We start from the raw sequence: 16,149 nt of genomic DNA on the forward strand, positions 1-16,149 counted from the left end.
TAATTTCCTCATGATCATTTCTGTGTAAAGATTGAAAAGAAAAGGGGACAGAATACAGCCTTGTCGCACACCTTTCTCAATTTTGAACCATTCGGTCAAATGGTCACCATTCGGTGTCTCCATGTTGTGTTCGAACAGTTGATATTTAGACACTGCTATAAAAATGCACATTTGCACAGAAAATTATGTAATAATGCAACACCATGAATAACCAGGCATGTTTACACTGACTAGCAGCTGTTTTTTCAGGAGACATAAGGAAGGCAGGCCATAGGTTCAAACAGAACAGACTAATTCAAGGAGGTATTGATTTCGTATTGCATACCTTTTAAACCAAGCCTTTACATAAAAGATTGCACAAATCAAGGATGGAAAACCCTTGAAAAGTGTTGTCCATGCATTGGAATGGTGAGGACAAAGTTCATTCAAACCCTCAGTCTTTAGTTAAGTTTGCAACATGCATTATAGAGTATTATTTTAATGATATCAATTACATTGATAATGCCATCTATACTGAATAATGGAGTATGACTCATTACCAGTACAAAGCAAAAAAAAAATCCTAAGGTCATATTTATTGTAATAAATTAAACTGAAGGAGATGCACAAAAACCTGCCTTTCTGACCCACCGGGACCTGCTTCAAATATAGTAGCTATTATTGTGTCAACTTCAAAGCGTTTATCTGCATAATTGTATTCACATGGCTGGCAAGGAGATATTTTAAAAGCACAATTTTAACTAGACAGCTGCTTTACTAGTAGTCTGCAGGAGTGTGGCCCAAATAATGTCTGTGGCAAATGGAAATTCAAATTAGTGAGGAATACATTTTAATGCAATAGTCTGTTTAGGAAATATGCCTTCTGTAACAAATACAATTTTTACTAATCCCGACTATAAATACAGTAAGTAAAAGTGTAACAATGACCCTGTTAAGGATAATGCTAGGTTATTATTATCAAAACCCTGATTTGTAAACAGAATAATGACACTGGATGAAGTTCATTGCGATCCATCAGAAGATCTCTGCACAGATACCAGGAGGCCAGGAAGTATGTAATGACCAGTTTTATAGGAACAAGTAATAGGTTTACGCCATGCTGAAAAGAGAAGAAAGAAAACACAACGTTTTGGCCGTGGAGCCTTCTTCAGGTGTGGATGCCTAACCCTAAGTATCCTCTCTAAAAGTCTAACCCTTACACCTCTTTTCAGCATGGAATAAACCTATTACTTGTTCCTTTGCAGCCTACACATGCTGACGCAGCTACCCACCTGAACTGCTACTACCAGTTTTATGTCCACTGTGTTACAGCAGGCTGATATGGTGGGCATGGTGCTCTTCTTCCAGGAATATAGCACCGCAGACTCCCAACAGGAGAGCCCTCTTCCCAGGTGGAACACCAGGTGGAGCACCAGGCAGCTAAGACTCCTATTTTTACAGCATGCACTCAAGCACCCTAAGCTTCTGGGATAGACTCCAATGGATATGCGCCTTCCCAAAATAGATGCAGTGTTTGGAAGGAGGGCTGCATCGGTCTTCCTTTTTGAATGCAGCAGCAGGACCAGCAGAGTTACCGCCTTGTAGTCTGGTCTTGTCAAATCTCAGAAGCTAGGTGAGGCTCATCCTGTTCAGTACAGGCATGCAAAACCTCCAAGGAAAACTATTCTTTACATTGATGAAAAAACAGGCATTTGCAGCCCTTTAGGTGCCTCATCCCTCTGGACAACAGTTTCAACGTTAAGCAGTGTCTCAGCATAGAGAAAATAGATAATGTCTGGGTAGCAGTGATGTCAATACATCACTGGAATTGCTAGTTTGGGTGATGTGGAAGAGTTCTGATTTGATGACTTTGATAGATGTACTAAGTGAAAGGACAATAATGAAGACAGGTCTCCAAGCAGTGAAAACTGCATGTCACCTTAATGGGAGCTTTATTTAAGATTAAAGAACCTTAAAAGATGCTGCCCAGTGTACCTACTGTACATTTCCCATAAATTGTAACACAGAGAGAGATATCTCATTCAGAGTTACTTAGTGGCAGAAAGAAAGTGTTACTTTAATGGATAGGTTCAGTGAGAGTGGATTGACAAGTAGCAAAATCGAAAGCCATAATTAGTCTTTGAAAATCATTAGGATTCCTTCAATAACCTTTGAAATTTGGGTGTTACAAGCTAGGTCCCCATCTTGTGTGTAGAAGGATTCTTGTACAGCTTTTCTGGGGATTAACCTGTTCATGAAGTTGAGATGCAGAGGTGCTTTTCAGTTTTGTGAATTCCTTGAGATGTTTCATCATTCCATCCTGTTCTTATGAGCCAAATGCTCCCCACATGAATGGTTCCCTGAGCTTGAATGAAACTGAAACTTGTGCCATTAATATGGGGATACTCTCAGTACCTTCTGGGTCATACATCAATGTGGAAATTTCTCTTTTTTCTCTTTGGCATTGTCCTATACCATGTCATTCACTTGTAATTTTCATCCTTTCCCCATCTGCAGCAGAGCTGTCGTGCTCGTCCTGAGCTCATTACTGATCATAATTAAAGGTGACAAAGCACATATTCTCCTGAGGCTGGTGCTCACGGAGAACCGATTCCTCCACAGTTCAGCTTTTATGAGAATCCCTGTGAAATCCTGTTAAGAAACAGCCAATATTATCTTCATGGTTATTTGTGGAAAATACTGTGGTAAAACTGCAATTCTAATAATGGGAGACTATAAAATACTGTAAAGAGGAACTAGGGTTTGTGATGGATACAGATCACTTCAGAACATAGTGAGTAAAAATAATATTTCTCTAAAGGTATGCTCTCCCTGGCTGAAACATTCCTTGTATGGTTTGTAAAGCTTCACACAACATACTGCACTTGGCTCAGTCTTCTCACCATCTTTTCAATCATCTCACTGGACTCATCTTTTTAGGTAATGTTATCCCCCAGAATTAGACTTTTAAAAACATTTTCTCAAAGTGTTTTTGCAACAGGTTAGCTCTACGGCATAACAGGAGTTTTTTTGTAAAATATTCCCATCGTATTTGTGTACCCCCAGCTTGATCATTATCAGAACTGAATAGCCTGGCCCGTTTCTTTGCATTGAAACCATATGTTTCACTTCTATTATGGATGAAATAATACACTAAGTAATAAAAAAATGTAGATGTAATAGTTCAAAATGACACAGTAGTAGCTTTGTTTGCACAATGGTTCTGTGAAATAGGTGCTGAGCCTCAGATCTCTTGATGACATTTGCTTTGTTTTGCAAGTGATAATGAAATGTACTGCACCGTAAAACTGCAAGAGTAAAATAGTTCAATAAACATTCACTCAACATGCTTTCAGGCTAGTTTGCATATTGTTATTTTTCAGCACGGTGTACTTTCAATGCAAAAACAAATTAAATTAGTGTTGAATTCTGCTTGCATAAAAATGCTCTTAGCTATATATTCGTGAGTAGTAAACAGAGAGGTAGGCTGTAATAATAAAGCATGTTAATCTGCCTGTAGGTGGCAGCATGACCATGTGATTGGATGCATCTGCTTTGCCCATTTGCCCTATCAGGTTTAAATACAGGCTATAAACCTGTTGATGTAATATAGAGTCTTAGTATCTCAGCCTGCGCATATCTTTATGTCTGGATTCTTTTAAAAATCTTTTTCAGAGGCATCCTTGCTACACAATAGTCTGATTAAAGCCCTAACATCCTAGCACTTCTGATAAAAATAAATTATATTACTGCAATAGTAAGTGGTTGTGGATTTCTTTCCTGTTTCTCAGCTTCTGTATTGCTGTTTATGTCAAGTGTGAGTCAGAAACGATCGACAATCACCGAACATTAACTGTATTCACATATATGATCTTGTGGGTAGCTGCGTCAGCATGCGTAGGCTGCAAAGGAACAAGTAATAGGTTTATTCCATGCTGAAAAAAAGAAGAAAGAGAACACAACGTTTCGGCCGTGGAGCCTTCTTCAGGTGCTCACACCTGAAGAAGGCTCCACGGCCGAAACGTTGTGTTCTCTTTCTTCTTTTTTTCAGCATGGAATAAACCTATTACTTGTTCCTATATGATCTTGTGTTGCTTGTGTCTTATGCTTTTAAAATTTTCTTTGAAAAGTATACTGTTATTGTTTGAATTAAAGGTGTTTTGAAGTGGGGGTTGTGAATATTATTAATCACACTGCTGGAAATGGTTGTTGAGCTGCTGGTTTATCATGTCGTTGCTTTGCAGGCAGTAAAGATACAGATCTGTAGCCTCATATAGCTATATTGTTACCTTAGATGATTTAAGGTATTTTCATACATATTTTACAAAGAAAATCATTTTAAAAAACACTTGAATATGCACTGCATGTACAGTATGCTGTTTTTCTATTCTTCATCTCCTGAGTCATTGTTATGTGGATTTGTAATTTCAATATGGCACAGAGATTGTTAAACCAACTCTAGTGCCCGATTTTAAAATAATATTTATTATGTAAATAACGTGCATCAATCTGAACATCTAAAAACCTGAGAAATGTACAAACCAAGATCCAGATGATTTTTGATTCTAACTGGATCTATTTGGTATTAGCTCATGGCTGATTTCTGAAAATGGATCCACTTGAGTTCCAGGTGAAATCCATTCCATTTTTATTATTAATTAATATTTCAGTAAGCTGTATTCTCAGCTTGTGTCCTGGCTGGCTGAGACACCTGCCCCAAGCACTGAGCTGAGAGTAAAGTGAGTCCTCTTGAGTATGAACGCCAGCACCCAAAGCGTGCGTGGCCATAAACAAACACGCTGACAAACCTTTGCACCTGGAAAGTGATACGAACAGGTGTACTAGGCTGAACACAGCTCATTCTGACCTGCGGTGGACAAGTCTTTTTTTGCTTGCTAATCTACAGGGTCTCTAAAACCAGCTTTAATTAATCTGTGATGCACAGTTTCGGCTGCATTCTAGCAATTGTTACATGTTCTATACATTTCCCATAAATGGAATGAAGACCACAGTTTATTTGCAGGACAGTCCAGGAAACTGGTTCAAGAGGGTGAAATGAGTTTTTATTTTATTGCAGTAGTTTGGTCTTATAGGATAAGGAAGTGCAATAGGATACTCCAGCATAGGCCTAGAGCCTGTGTCTGAAACACACCCAGGGCATTATTGCACTGTGCTTAGCCACTTGGTGCAACCCCTTCAAGTGAAGCAGCACTTCAGAGAAAAATGAATAGGAAAGTTTGTGTGACTGGTTCCTGGCATGCACTGTTTCAGCAACTAGCTAAACCTGTAATTGATGTCTTTGACATATTATCTTGGCAGACTGGCTGGCGATCTTTTGTCTCAGCCTAAAGTGAGTGGTGGGGGTTTCTAAAATTCCTTCAATTTCAGTCCAAAACCAATAGATTGAGAGCAACTGTATCTTTATTATGGATTAAAGTGTATTTATCTTTGTTACATGGTTAACACATTAACAGTGCTAATGTTTAGAACATTATGCCCTTTGAATTTACACTTGTGCCTTTTATTTTTCAATATGAACTGCTCTATGACCTTTCCTTAGCATGACCTAGCTTTAGCTTCATAAATAATAAAGATGAAAGATAAAAATTGTACAGTTTGGCTGCACTTTTCATTATTAACTTCACATTCACCAGCTCCAAGAAGTTCTTATAGGAAAACTCATTCGCTGTCATGCAAAAAGGTGAAGAAGGTTAGCTATGGTTGTGTCTAGTGTCACGTCAAATTGACTCTGAAACTGTGAGTTGGGCATTTGGAACATTACACAGGAATTTATATTAATCCATTGTTCTTCTTTTTACCATTCAACAGTAACTGCAGAAGGTAACTTATCCATTCTCTAACTTTACCCTGGAGCAAGTAGTCTACCAAAATGCAGCTTTTTATGTCTGTATCATACATTTTGTGTTTTAATCATTACATTCAGCCAGGCTGTTAGATATTAGTTGTATGGCAGTAAATTCAAGTATGATCTGCTGTGCTATTGCAGTGAATTGTAGGACATATTCTAATTGCTATGTGGATTTAATCAATGCTAAGCAAATAATTCCTCCAGTAACAAAACAGTTGCCTAGATGTGCTGTAATGCATTCCATGATAGTTCAATCAGCTTTGCAATACTGTACCGTTGCTCACAAACCTTGGCTTCAAATTCAGAGTACATTGGTAATATTAATTATCCTGCTGGTTGATGCAATGAGCCTGCAATGTAGAATTGTGTTACAGATGCAATGCAGGGTTTTTCAACATATTCAACCAAACTCAATGACATGTATCACCCCTCAAAGGTGTAGAACTGTCCATTTCTCACTTCTGTGTCTGTGGTATAAATATCTTTATATTCTTGTTTGACAGTCCCCGTCAAACCCTGAAGGATTCAGAAAACCATTCTTCAGTAGAGATGTTTTTTTTGCTTCATTTTGTGTTAAGTATTTTACAGCATCTCTGTTATTTTCATTCTTTTTAATAGGGAAGGGGCTCAGTTTTTGACTCTTTTTCCTGTCTGTGACAGCATTTTGAAAAGCTTTTCCCAAAAGCAAAAGGAAGAGGTAACTTCCATGCTGAACAGTACAAAGAAAGAAAGTGAAAAACTTATTTATTTTTACTTTCCATGGAGGAATAAACCTTGTTTTGTTCCTTTGCAGTCTTTGCTCTGACGCTCCCCACCCCAGCCTTTAAGAACACAAGACCCTTCATGTTGGACTCATGTTTCTCCCCTCTCTCTCCCTGCTATTAGTGTTTAGTTTATTTTTCTCTTCTGTGCCAGCAGAACACCTACTTTCATTAGATTTTTAAATAAAATGTACCGTGAAGCATAACACAAAGAAACAAAGCAGCACTGTCCATATAAATATTAATAACTAATACAGCTGCATGAAATAAATATTTACCCAGAACAACAGAGTAAAGAGACAGGAGGCCAATGCAAATGAAAAAAACCTCTTCTTATGCTAATGCTGCTAATATATTAATTGATGCAAAGTTCATTCCTGGTTTAAAAAATAATAAGAAAAAAGGTCTATGCACTCCAATTAATTATTTTTAATCCATTTAGGACTAAAATTTAAGGCTCCTTCTGGATTTGAAGATAATCACAAAACATATGTTATTCTTCTTAATTAATAAAGAACCTGATAATACACAATAATATCAAGGAGCACAAAAACACAGTGAAATCACAGCTTGTTTTTAATTTTAAATTATTTTTCCATTAAAAAAACATTTATCAACACATAGCTGCAATTTGCATGAACAAAGCAATTAAATAATTGGAAAATTAAGAATACTACAATAATTGAATATTGCTAAACAAGTGGAGAAATTACTTCAGTGAGATCTTTAGTTCTCTTTCCTATTATTTTACATTCCAATACATTATTGCCATAACAACTAGTTGCATGGAATTTTGTATTTGAGATTGGAGATGGCATTAAGCTTCAATTATTGTGTCATTATTTAAGTTTGATAATAGTTTTGATGTAAAAAGTCTAATAGAAATGGAACTAGCACATTTTCAGTTCTGGTCATTACAAGTAAAAACTTTTCAGCTCTGGCCAGTTGAGTAATACCATACAACAGTGGTTTTGAGTAATTAATTCCTGGTGCTCTTTTAAGGTGTTCCGTCTAAATATGAGGATTGCATACACACAAAACACCAAAGTTTCTCAATTTTTAGAAGGCTGTTTCTGACAAATTTCCTCATTTATAAGAATGATTCATACTTGTACAGATGCAGAAGTTTTTCATTTTCCAAAGGAACCTGTTAAATTCTCTGCTACAGCAATTCTGTCTATTTCTTCCTATATCCCATTTTGTTCTGCCCTTGGTTGAAAATAAGGTTTAAATAAGATTGAAAAAAAAAACACCACGAATGCAATAGATTAACTGGGTAGGACTAAAACAATCCTGCAATAAGTAGTCTAATGTAATTCTTTGTGCAGGTATTGCACATACATTATATGTATTTCCCAAGTCAGGCAGTGGGCTTATGAAACTATTCTGCATAAAGGAAAAAAGGAAAAGCATGAAACCAATGAGTCTGGGATGAAGAAGACCAATAAAGAAAGAGGCAGAAAGAAGTAGCAAGATGGAAGGATAAAGCCAAGTCGCTTCTTTCCCTCCCAGAGTCCAACGTCCACTGCACTGTGGGCAGGGGCTACATCCCTGCCCTGCTGAAGCTGTACGAAGACTGGCACCTGAAGGACACGGACAACAGGCGTGTGCCCATCCGTCGGGCCCTTCTACACTGCCTGCACCACGCCACCAGCCTCCCTGTGGGCAGGAGCGCCCTGATGGAGCAGGGGGGCATGCGCCTCCTCTTCCACACCACGCAGGTAAACTGCCCCCTCATAGGACTGCACCTGACACATTTAACACGCCCAGATGAACGGCAGTTCTCTTGACTTGTGCTTCCAAGTTTCTTTGTGTTATTGCAAGATTTTATGCCACACCCATCAAAAGTGACTTTGTTTTGTTTCATGAGTTGCATTCTCATCCACAGAAACCCTTTTCACCCCTTACCCAGTCTTTCCTTTCCTCTGTGTATTCCACAACATTAAATCCTTTCTTTGCTTTAGACAGCAGCCCCCTGCAGTGCAGTAAAACACTTGTCATGAACACAAACATGGACATACAAGTCTTTTATTTTTGTAAATTTAGTAATGTCAGATGAGACCTGTGATGTTAACAGATCTTACAGAAATACACTGATAGGTATTGGATAGATCTTGGCTGAATAGTATCTTCTGTCACACATGTTCTGTATGTATAATTTTTATGCATTCTGGCCAGTGTCTTTGTAGTGCTAGTGAGTTATACAGTATGAAGAATATGATGAGCTCTAAGCACTGTGTTCTTAAGTGAGTGTCTTGCAATTCTTGCTTAGCTTTCACAAAGGGTGTTTGGCAGGTTTTCATCACTTTCTTCGAATTGGGCTGACTGCTGGGGTTTGCTGCTGCTGAATTTTCCTGCTGAGCGCTGTCCAGGGTGCTGAATGGTGTGCAGGATTGCACAGAAGCAGTATAGACTAAACTATTGGGATATGAATTCTCTCCCAAAGTTTTGTAAACCTGCTGTGTTTTTAATTTTATCATTTTAAAGGAAACTAGTGACACTGAGTGTTTGCTATATGCAGGAGCACACTGAAGTACCTGTAGTAAATGCAAGAAAGTGGTATAATGGATACTTTAGACTGTGAGCATTAACTGTAAACTGTAAACTGCTTTCATTGCTGATTTGATTTTGACTTGAAATGTTTGATTTTATTTATGTAGTGCTTTTCTTTGGTTTTATATAATTAATTTGACAGTAATGCACTTTTCTATTTTCCTCTACAGTCACTCCCATGAGCATGCATGCTAACAAGGCACATTCTACTCTCAGAGTGATTTCTTTTGCTCATTCCATGTGCTCATAGTCTACCTGATGCCACATATACCCACTTTATTAACAAGCATAAATCAATATGATATGATGCTCTAAAACCATGATGTACAAGCAGGTTAACACTACCTTGACTTTGAGGATAGCTGGTGAAGTGATACATGAGCCCAGGGTAGAGGTATTGATTTTTTTTTCCAAGAGAGCTAGAGATTTGAGAACTTTGAAAAATTATTATACCTATATAGCACACAATACACGCACATACAGAATGCATACCCTTGTAAACGCACACAAAAACGTATAAACCATTTAATCAAAACTGATCTGTGAAAGGAGTTTTCATTCACAAGTTATGGTGCTTGTCAGTGCTGAGCTGCTCAAGTTGTTTGAGAAACCAAGGTGAGCTCTGCCGTGCCAGTAATCCTTTGTGCATCATAAAGTATCTCTGCTCACTACATATTTGCTGAGATGAGATTATTAGTAATTATTATTCCCATAGACTAGCGCTAGGAAACTGAAACAGACAGCATATTGTAGCTGTAGTAGTCAAAATGAGCCATTTCAATTTATGGTAAAAACTCTTGAAAAATTAAACTTGACTTTTTTGCCTACTATCGTCTACTACGTTTTCTGGAATTGCAAAAGAATAAAAAGACAATGAATCTTCATAATAATTGTCCAATAGCCAGGAAGATGGAGTGTAGCAAGAAAACAGTATACTGTTATATTAAGTTACTTTATATATATAGTTATATATAGTTAAGTTATATTAAGTTACTTAATCAGGAACAATACATTTTAATACTTCATTGAAGTTAAGTGCTTTGTTTTGTATTCCTGGTATTTTGATTGTATTAAAATGAATTGACAAGGTTTTGAGCAGTAGTGTGTAGTAAGATGCACATTGCACTGTGCGTGCATTTAAACAATGACAGAAAACTGATACAATTCTAATGGGAAAGTCTGCTTTTACAATTTAGACTGCACTTTGGTTCCTTCCTCATCACTTTTGTATATCCTAATTTTTTCATTGTCTTCCCTTTTCTATCATTTCAATGTGCAGTGCCTCCAGTTGCTAGTCCTGAATGGTGCTCTATAATTTGCAGGGCTGATTGTTTGACGGATTGTACAGCTGTTTCTGGTGCTTCTGCTGTTTCTAGGCCTGCCTGGCAAATCAGGCTCTGGAATCATTGGTGACGTCCGCTACCCAGCTGATGAGGAAGTGTTACCCCAAATGCCCCTTTCCGCTCTCTTCTCATCAGAGTGTCTACAGCTTTCCCCTGCCTGGCAGTCCTCCCTCAGGTGCTGACAATGCACCATGCCCACAGGGTAAGACAAAGAGCTTCAACACCTTATCCAAGGTAGAATGACTTAGTGAGCATTTTATCTACAACACTACATACTGTAAGCCATCAACCTTTACTTCAAAGACTGACTGGCCAGTAAATTAGGAATTCCTGGTTAACTGAATAGACTCCTGTGCCAGGCAATGCATGGGTAGACTGAAGAGACGAAACCACCTCCAGTTACCTTCCTTTGCCAAAGCAATCCCCACATGACCATCCTGCTGAAAAGTGGTGGAACAGACAGGGCAATCCCGCACACCAATGGCCTTCACATCTCACCTGAAAGGGATTTAAACTGAATGAAACAGGATTGGATTGGAAATATTTCAGAACAGTTGTGTAACATATGCTACTTTTCGCTCAAGCAGTTAATTCTGCATGTGTTTCTATTATTTTGGTCAGTATGTTTTGGGAATTGGGAGTCTTACAGTATAAAATGTTTATTTTATAGACCTTTCATTTTCCAAACTCTAAAGCTTAAAAAAGCTGAATATTAAAATAAAAAAACTCCTGAAATAGATTACTTTGAAAATGCCTTTATGATGTTACTCATGAATAAAAGAAAACTTTTTGCATAGTCCCTAGAGGTTCTTGAAAACTCTTTGTTTCAGGATCACTTTTAAATGAAGGCAAATATTCTGAAAGACTAAACTGAGGTGCTGCAAAACAACAATGGGTACTAAACCAGAAATATCTGAAAACAAAAGTCTCTACAAGGAACAAGCACTGATAGTGTTCCTGGATAATCCTGCTAAATATCCAACTCTTCAACAACTATTATTGTTCAGTATAGTGTTAATTAGTGATTTCCTACAAGATATGAATAACCTGAGTATGTACAGTAAGTAATATTATAGAGGTGTCAAAGCCCTGGACAGAAATATGAGAACATTCAAGGTCATCACATGTGGATGGCAAGTCCCCAGACTCAAAACAACTTCAAACAATCAGATTTTCATTAGAAGCACCACAAAGTTTCTTCTAAATTTCAACAAGTCAACAAAAGTTCCTCTACCACAGAATAAAATGGCACTCTCTATTTTCAGTTTGATTACTTTGAAACGAGGATATCTACTTTCTTACCTCAGGGAAAACATAACAGGTATGACCTAACCCACGCTGTATAAAAAGCCATAGTTAATCAACATTGAATCCTTGCACTAGCAGGTCTAACACACTGTTACTTTGTTTCCAAAATTCACGTACAGTATCTGTTTATTAAAGTGTCTTACTTCACAACTATCAGCATGTCGTTCTGGGCAACACTGGCACAGTTACCCTGGCAACATAAACTGATAAAGTCTGCAGATGTTAATCACTCTGTCAGCTGTCTGGCTTACTTCCCTGTGATGTGAAGTTGACTCTAGTAATAGAATTCTAGTATCTTGCGAGCAGTAGGCTTCTCTGGAGCTCAGAAAACTAGTACCGATGTAATTTCCTTGTTGACTGTTGATATAGTGTGCATATTCCCTTCTCTTATTTGAGTATTACTAACCAAGCATGCAGAATGTCCCTTGTGCTTTATCATAGTGAACAACAACACAGTTTTGCTTATATCCCCTCCAACCAAAATAAAATCATTCTCTATAAAAGTACGTAATACCCTAAATATATAAATAATAAAAAATATACCTGTTTAGTGCTGATCTCATAAGACTATAAAACCTGAATATACACAAATACTTTAAAGGAACATACTGTAATATCTTTAGTGCTGAACAAAAGGAGCATCCTTAAGGATTTACTTTATGCATTCTAACGCTGCATGCAATCATAAAGTCAACCCAAAGGGCTACCATCAGCTCAACCATGAAACCAGGTCAGAGAGACACAAGAAATTGCGAGGTGATATGTTTTAGAACTGAAAACAGAATGTGCTTATTTCCTAAAATAGTTTTCGGAGTCGGAAACTAATTACTCAGCTGTTTCATTGCAAATTACTGAAGCTCTGTGGACCTCCATAAAGTATCGCATTCTATATTTTTGGGGTCAATTTGTTACAAGTAATCAATTGATTTAAACAGAAGGAAAATCCCTCCTTCATTGTAGACTGTACAAGAGAGGAGACTTTTTGACCCATTTTGTTTTGTGAGTTGCCAGCAGCTGATAGATTACAAAATGATCATCAGCTTCAAGAGCGTTGCTGGGCAATCTGCACTAGATGCCTTTTTCTCTGTGTCTGTATAATGAAAACAAAAGCAAAGTACAATAATTAATTAAAGGCACTAATTTAGTATTAACGTTTACATTCTTTTGTGTGGCGTAAGGACACAATCAATGTCATAATCTTTATGCCAGAATTGATCTATTTATATATTTCTGCTGCGTAAATTATATGTGTCTGTGAACCATCCGAGTACAAAAAGTTCCTTTAGGTTATTCCCTGAGTTTTCTTGCCTGTGCAATTAGGCTGTGAAATGCTAGCTAAGCCTGCATCTGGAGGTTTCTTGACAGACTAGAGAGCTCTGTGTTTAAGGGCTGCAAACTGACAGCAACAAGAGTTTGTACAGCTTCCATGTACAGTAGTTCTGTCACCTGTTATAGGACAATGGGCTTTTTAACATCCCTGCTGCTAACATTCCACCGATTGCAAGGCTTGTGCAATAATGACCCTTCAAATTGAAATCTCTCCCCGTATCCTTGGCGCCAGGAGGCAGATTGAAGTGTGGCTTGTCATGGATCATTCTGACTTGCTGAGGAAGATTTGCATTTCTTCTGTGATTTATTTTTTTTTACATTTTGATGTAACCTTCGCTTTGCCCTCTGCCTCCCCAGTGGGTTTCCCAGGCCAGCACATTGAGCCAGCATGTTTTGGCAGACAACATGCTGAATCAAGCCATAACGTTACAAGCAAGATTACTCGAAAAATTATCCGTCTGGCAGAACAGTGCATGCTAGTGCTTGAGCCCTGGAAACAGGGAAGGAAATGGACCTGCAGAAAGCTCAGAAGACTTACTAGCACAGTAAGTGCCCACTGATGCAGAGCTGAGTTCTCAAGGCTTGATTTCCCTCTACTTTCACGTAATAATTGATTTATTGGTTGACCCCTAATGTGCTGTAGATCAAAATGATTGCAGACGATGTTCACTGTTTAGTTGCATCTGGTAATTTGGTAAACTGCAGTGATCCCTTCCTGAATTGTGGCTAGGGCGTAAGAGAAATTATTCTGCTAACTGTCTTTTATTACTTTGCACGGCAGTCCTAATCAAGTTTTCATACTTGGGGTGTTTTCTGATCTCTGTTTCAGCAGTGCCTTACTAATATTTAATTTAACTGCTATTAGTAGCTTACAGCTGCACTGAGCATTGCTTTCGCATTACAATTGGTCATGCTTAGCAGCAAGTAAGTACCAGAGAGAGGTTGTGTTTTGGAGTAGTGTTAAGTAGTGTTAAGGTCTGGAACCTTCACATTTATATATTTCCCTTCCTTTCTTTCTAAGATGGTGACTTGGAAGAGGAAAGTGATGAAGAGAAAAATGATGAACTGGAGAGTAAGGAAGAAGTAAGTGATTTAGGTATAGGATTGGATTCCCAGACTTGTCTCGTGCAAAAGGCAAACACAACATCTTTGTAACAGTCTTACTTTTCACTGTTTGCCTTCAAAGTCATCTACCATTCCAAAAAAGGTCTGCATTAACAGGATTCTGCAAAGGAAGGTTCAGGAGGAAACTCCTTTGCTTGGCTTTTCAATATAAAACACCCCTTACCTTTATTCAGAATTTTGCAGTCATCACCATTCTTCCCCATCATCACTGTCATAGCTGCTCCCTGGCTCATTCCCCTAGTCGGGGGGGTCAATGGCTGTGTTGTTGTGGCAAGGCTGTCACTGTCTCAAGCAGATTGTGTATCTGATCTGTGTTCGGTAACTGTTAAAGGAATCACAATGCCAGTGCACCTACTAGCTCCAGTTTCTTAGCATTTTGTTTATGATGGGTAGGTGGGTTGAGGGCTTTACTTCATTCCCCAGTACAAAAATGGAAAAGCTGTGCATTTGTATAATTTATTACTGCTATTCCCTGGGATGTGCATTATATTTCATTACTGTTATTCTCAAACGTTTGCATTTTGTCTTTCTAAAAACAAACATTCAAGCAAATTCGTTTAATATGGAAATACTTATTTTTTCGCTAGTGGTACAGTATATGAGAAAAAATATACTAGTTTGCCTCATTCACCATGCATTATGTGTGAACTCAACATATAGTTACAGTGGATGCAATTTTTTGCATTGGAAAGGCCAAATTGCTGTAGAGAGTGCAGATCAGTCTGTGAAAATGTGCTGTTGAGCACAGCAGTGTGCAGCTGCTGTGTGCACTAGCTTACTATAAATCACACTTAATGTATAAGAGAGCATGCCATGCACACACTTTCACAAATTTACACCTCTTCTTTGAATAAATGGCACGTGATGTCCTTTATTATTACTGCTAGTAAATTCCTATTGTGTTTTATAAGATGACAGTTATGGGGAAAAGCAGCGTCCTCTAATGCTTGCATATTAAGGGTTTTGATTAGTAGGGATGATTCAGAAGAATTACTGCTGTGCTGGTATCTCATTCTCAGGCCCTGAAAAACTGTATTATGTTTGGTTTCCCACCAAGACTGAGACTGAACTCTCTTTTTGCCTTCAGAGCTGGAACAAACAAAAAACAATTTTCCCAAATAGTACATTACAATACATCTTTGCAAATCTTTTAAAACCAGGGCTACACATTCTGCAAATTGCATTTTTGGAGAAACTGGTAAAACAATGCAGCTACATTTTACCAGGTTACACCAACATTTGAAAATGTACTGTACTTGCAATTACATGCAGTATATTTCAAATGTAGTTATTCAAGAACATTTCATGGCTTCCTGATGTGGCGACTGGGAAGCAGCTGTATTGTGTACGTGAAGCTGCCTGCCAATATTTAGAGGGAAAAGACCTTCTAGACAGTGGACATCAAGAAAAACTTAAATCCAAGTGACTTAAGGAAGATACTGTATCAGAGGATGGAAAATGAATTATTTTCTAGTTTCTGTGCAGCAGGCTCCCGTCAATGTATATACAGAAAAATCTGAGATGTTGAAATCTGATGTGTTTGCGGAAACACAGATTCCCTTGACGTAGCCGAGAGTGCTGACACTGTTACGGAAGCCGTATTCACAGTAATTCCACTAAATGAATTAAATGACTAATCTCTTCTTTTCGGAAATGAATATTCACATGGATACTCACATGAGCCCTCTGCAAACCCAGCTCACATTATTTTAATAACAGTTGCTTGATGCCGTCATTAATCAATGCCACTGTGACCCTCCCCTGAAAGTCACGGACGGGGGAGCCAGTCTATTCCACTTGTTGCTTCTCCCATCATATATTTTACACTTATTTGCCTGCTGTCTGATCTTGCCATGGGCTATGCACAGCTATGTTTGAATAC

At 38.0% G+C, this 16,149-nt stretch overlaps 1 protein-coding gene across 1 annotated transcript in view; it reads left to right on the forward strand.

Moving 5' to 3' along the window:
* agbl1 (AGBL carboxypeptidase 1) overlaps positions 1-16,149 on the forward strand; it is a 178,967-nt gene that overhangs the window by 25,971 nt on the left and 136,847 nt on the right. Inside the window, exons 7-9 of the mRNA XM_088922306.1 lie at positions 8,122-8,330; positions 10,539-10,707; positions 14,164-14,225. Of these exons, the coding sequence (XP_088778432.1) occupies positions 8,122-8,330; positions 10,539-10,707; positions 14,164-14,225 (440 nt within the window). The remainder of the gene's footprint in view (positions 1-8,121; positions 8,331-10,538; positions 10,708-14,163; positions 14,226-16,149) is intronic.

The sequence above is a fragment of the Atractosteus spatula genome, chromosome 7 (genome assembly GCF_055471065.1).
Source record: "Atractosteus spatula isolate fAtrSpa1 chromosome 7, fAtrSpa1.hap1, whole genome shotgun sequence".
NCBI lineage: Eukaryota > Metazoa > Chordata > Actinopteri > Semionotiformes > Lepisosteidae > Atractosteus > Atractosteus spatula.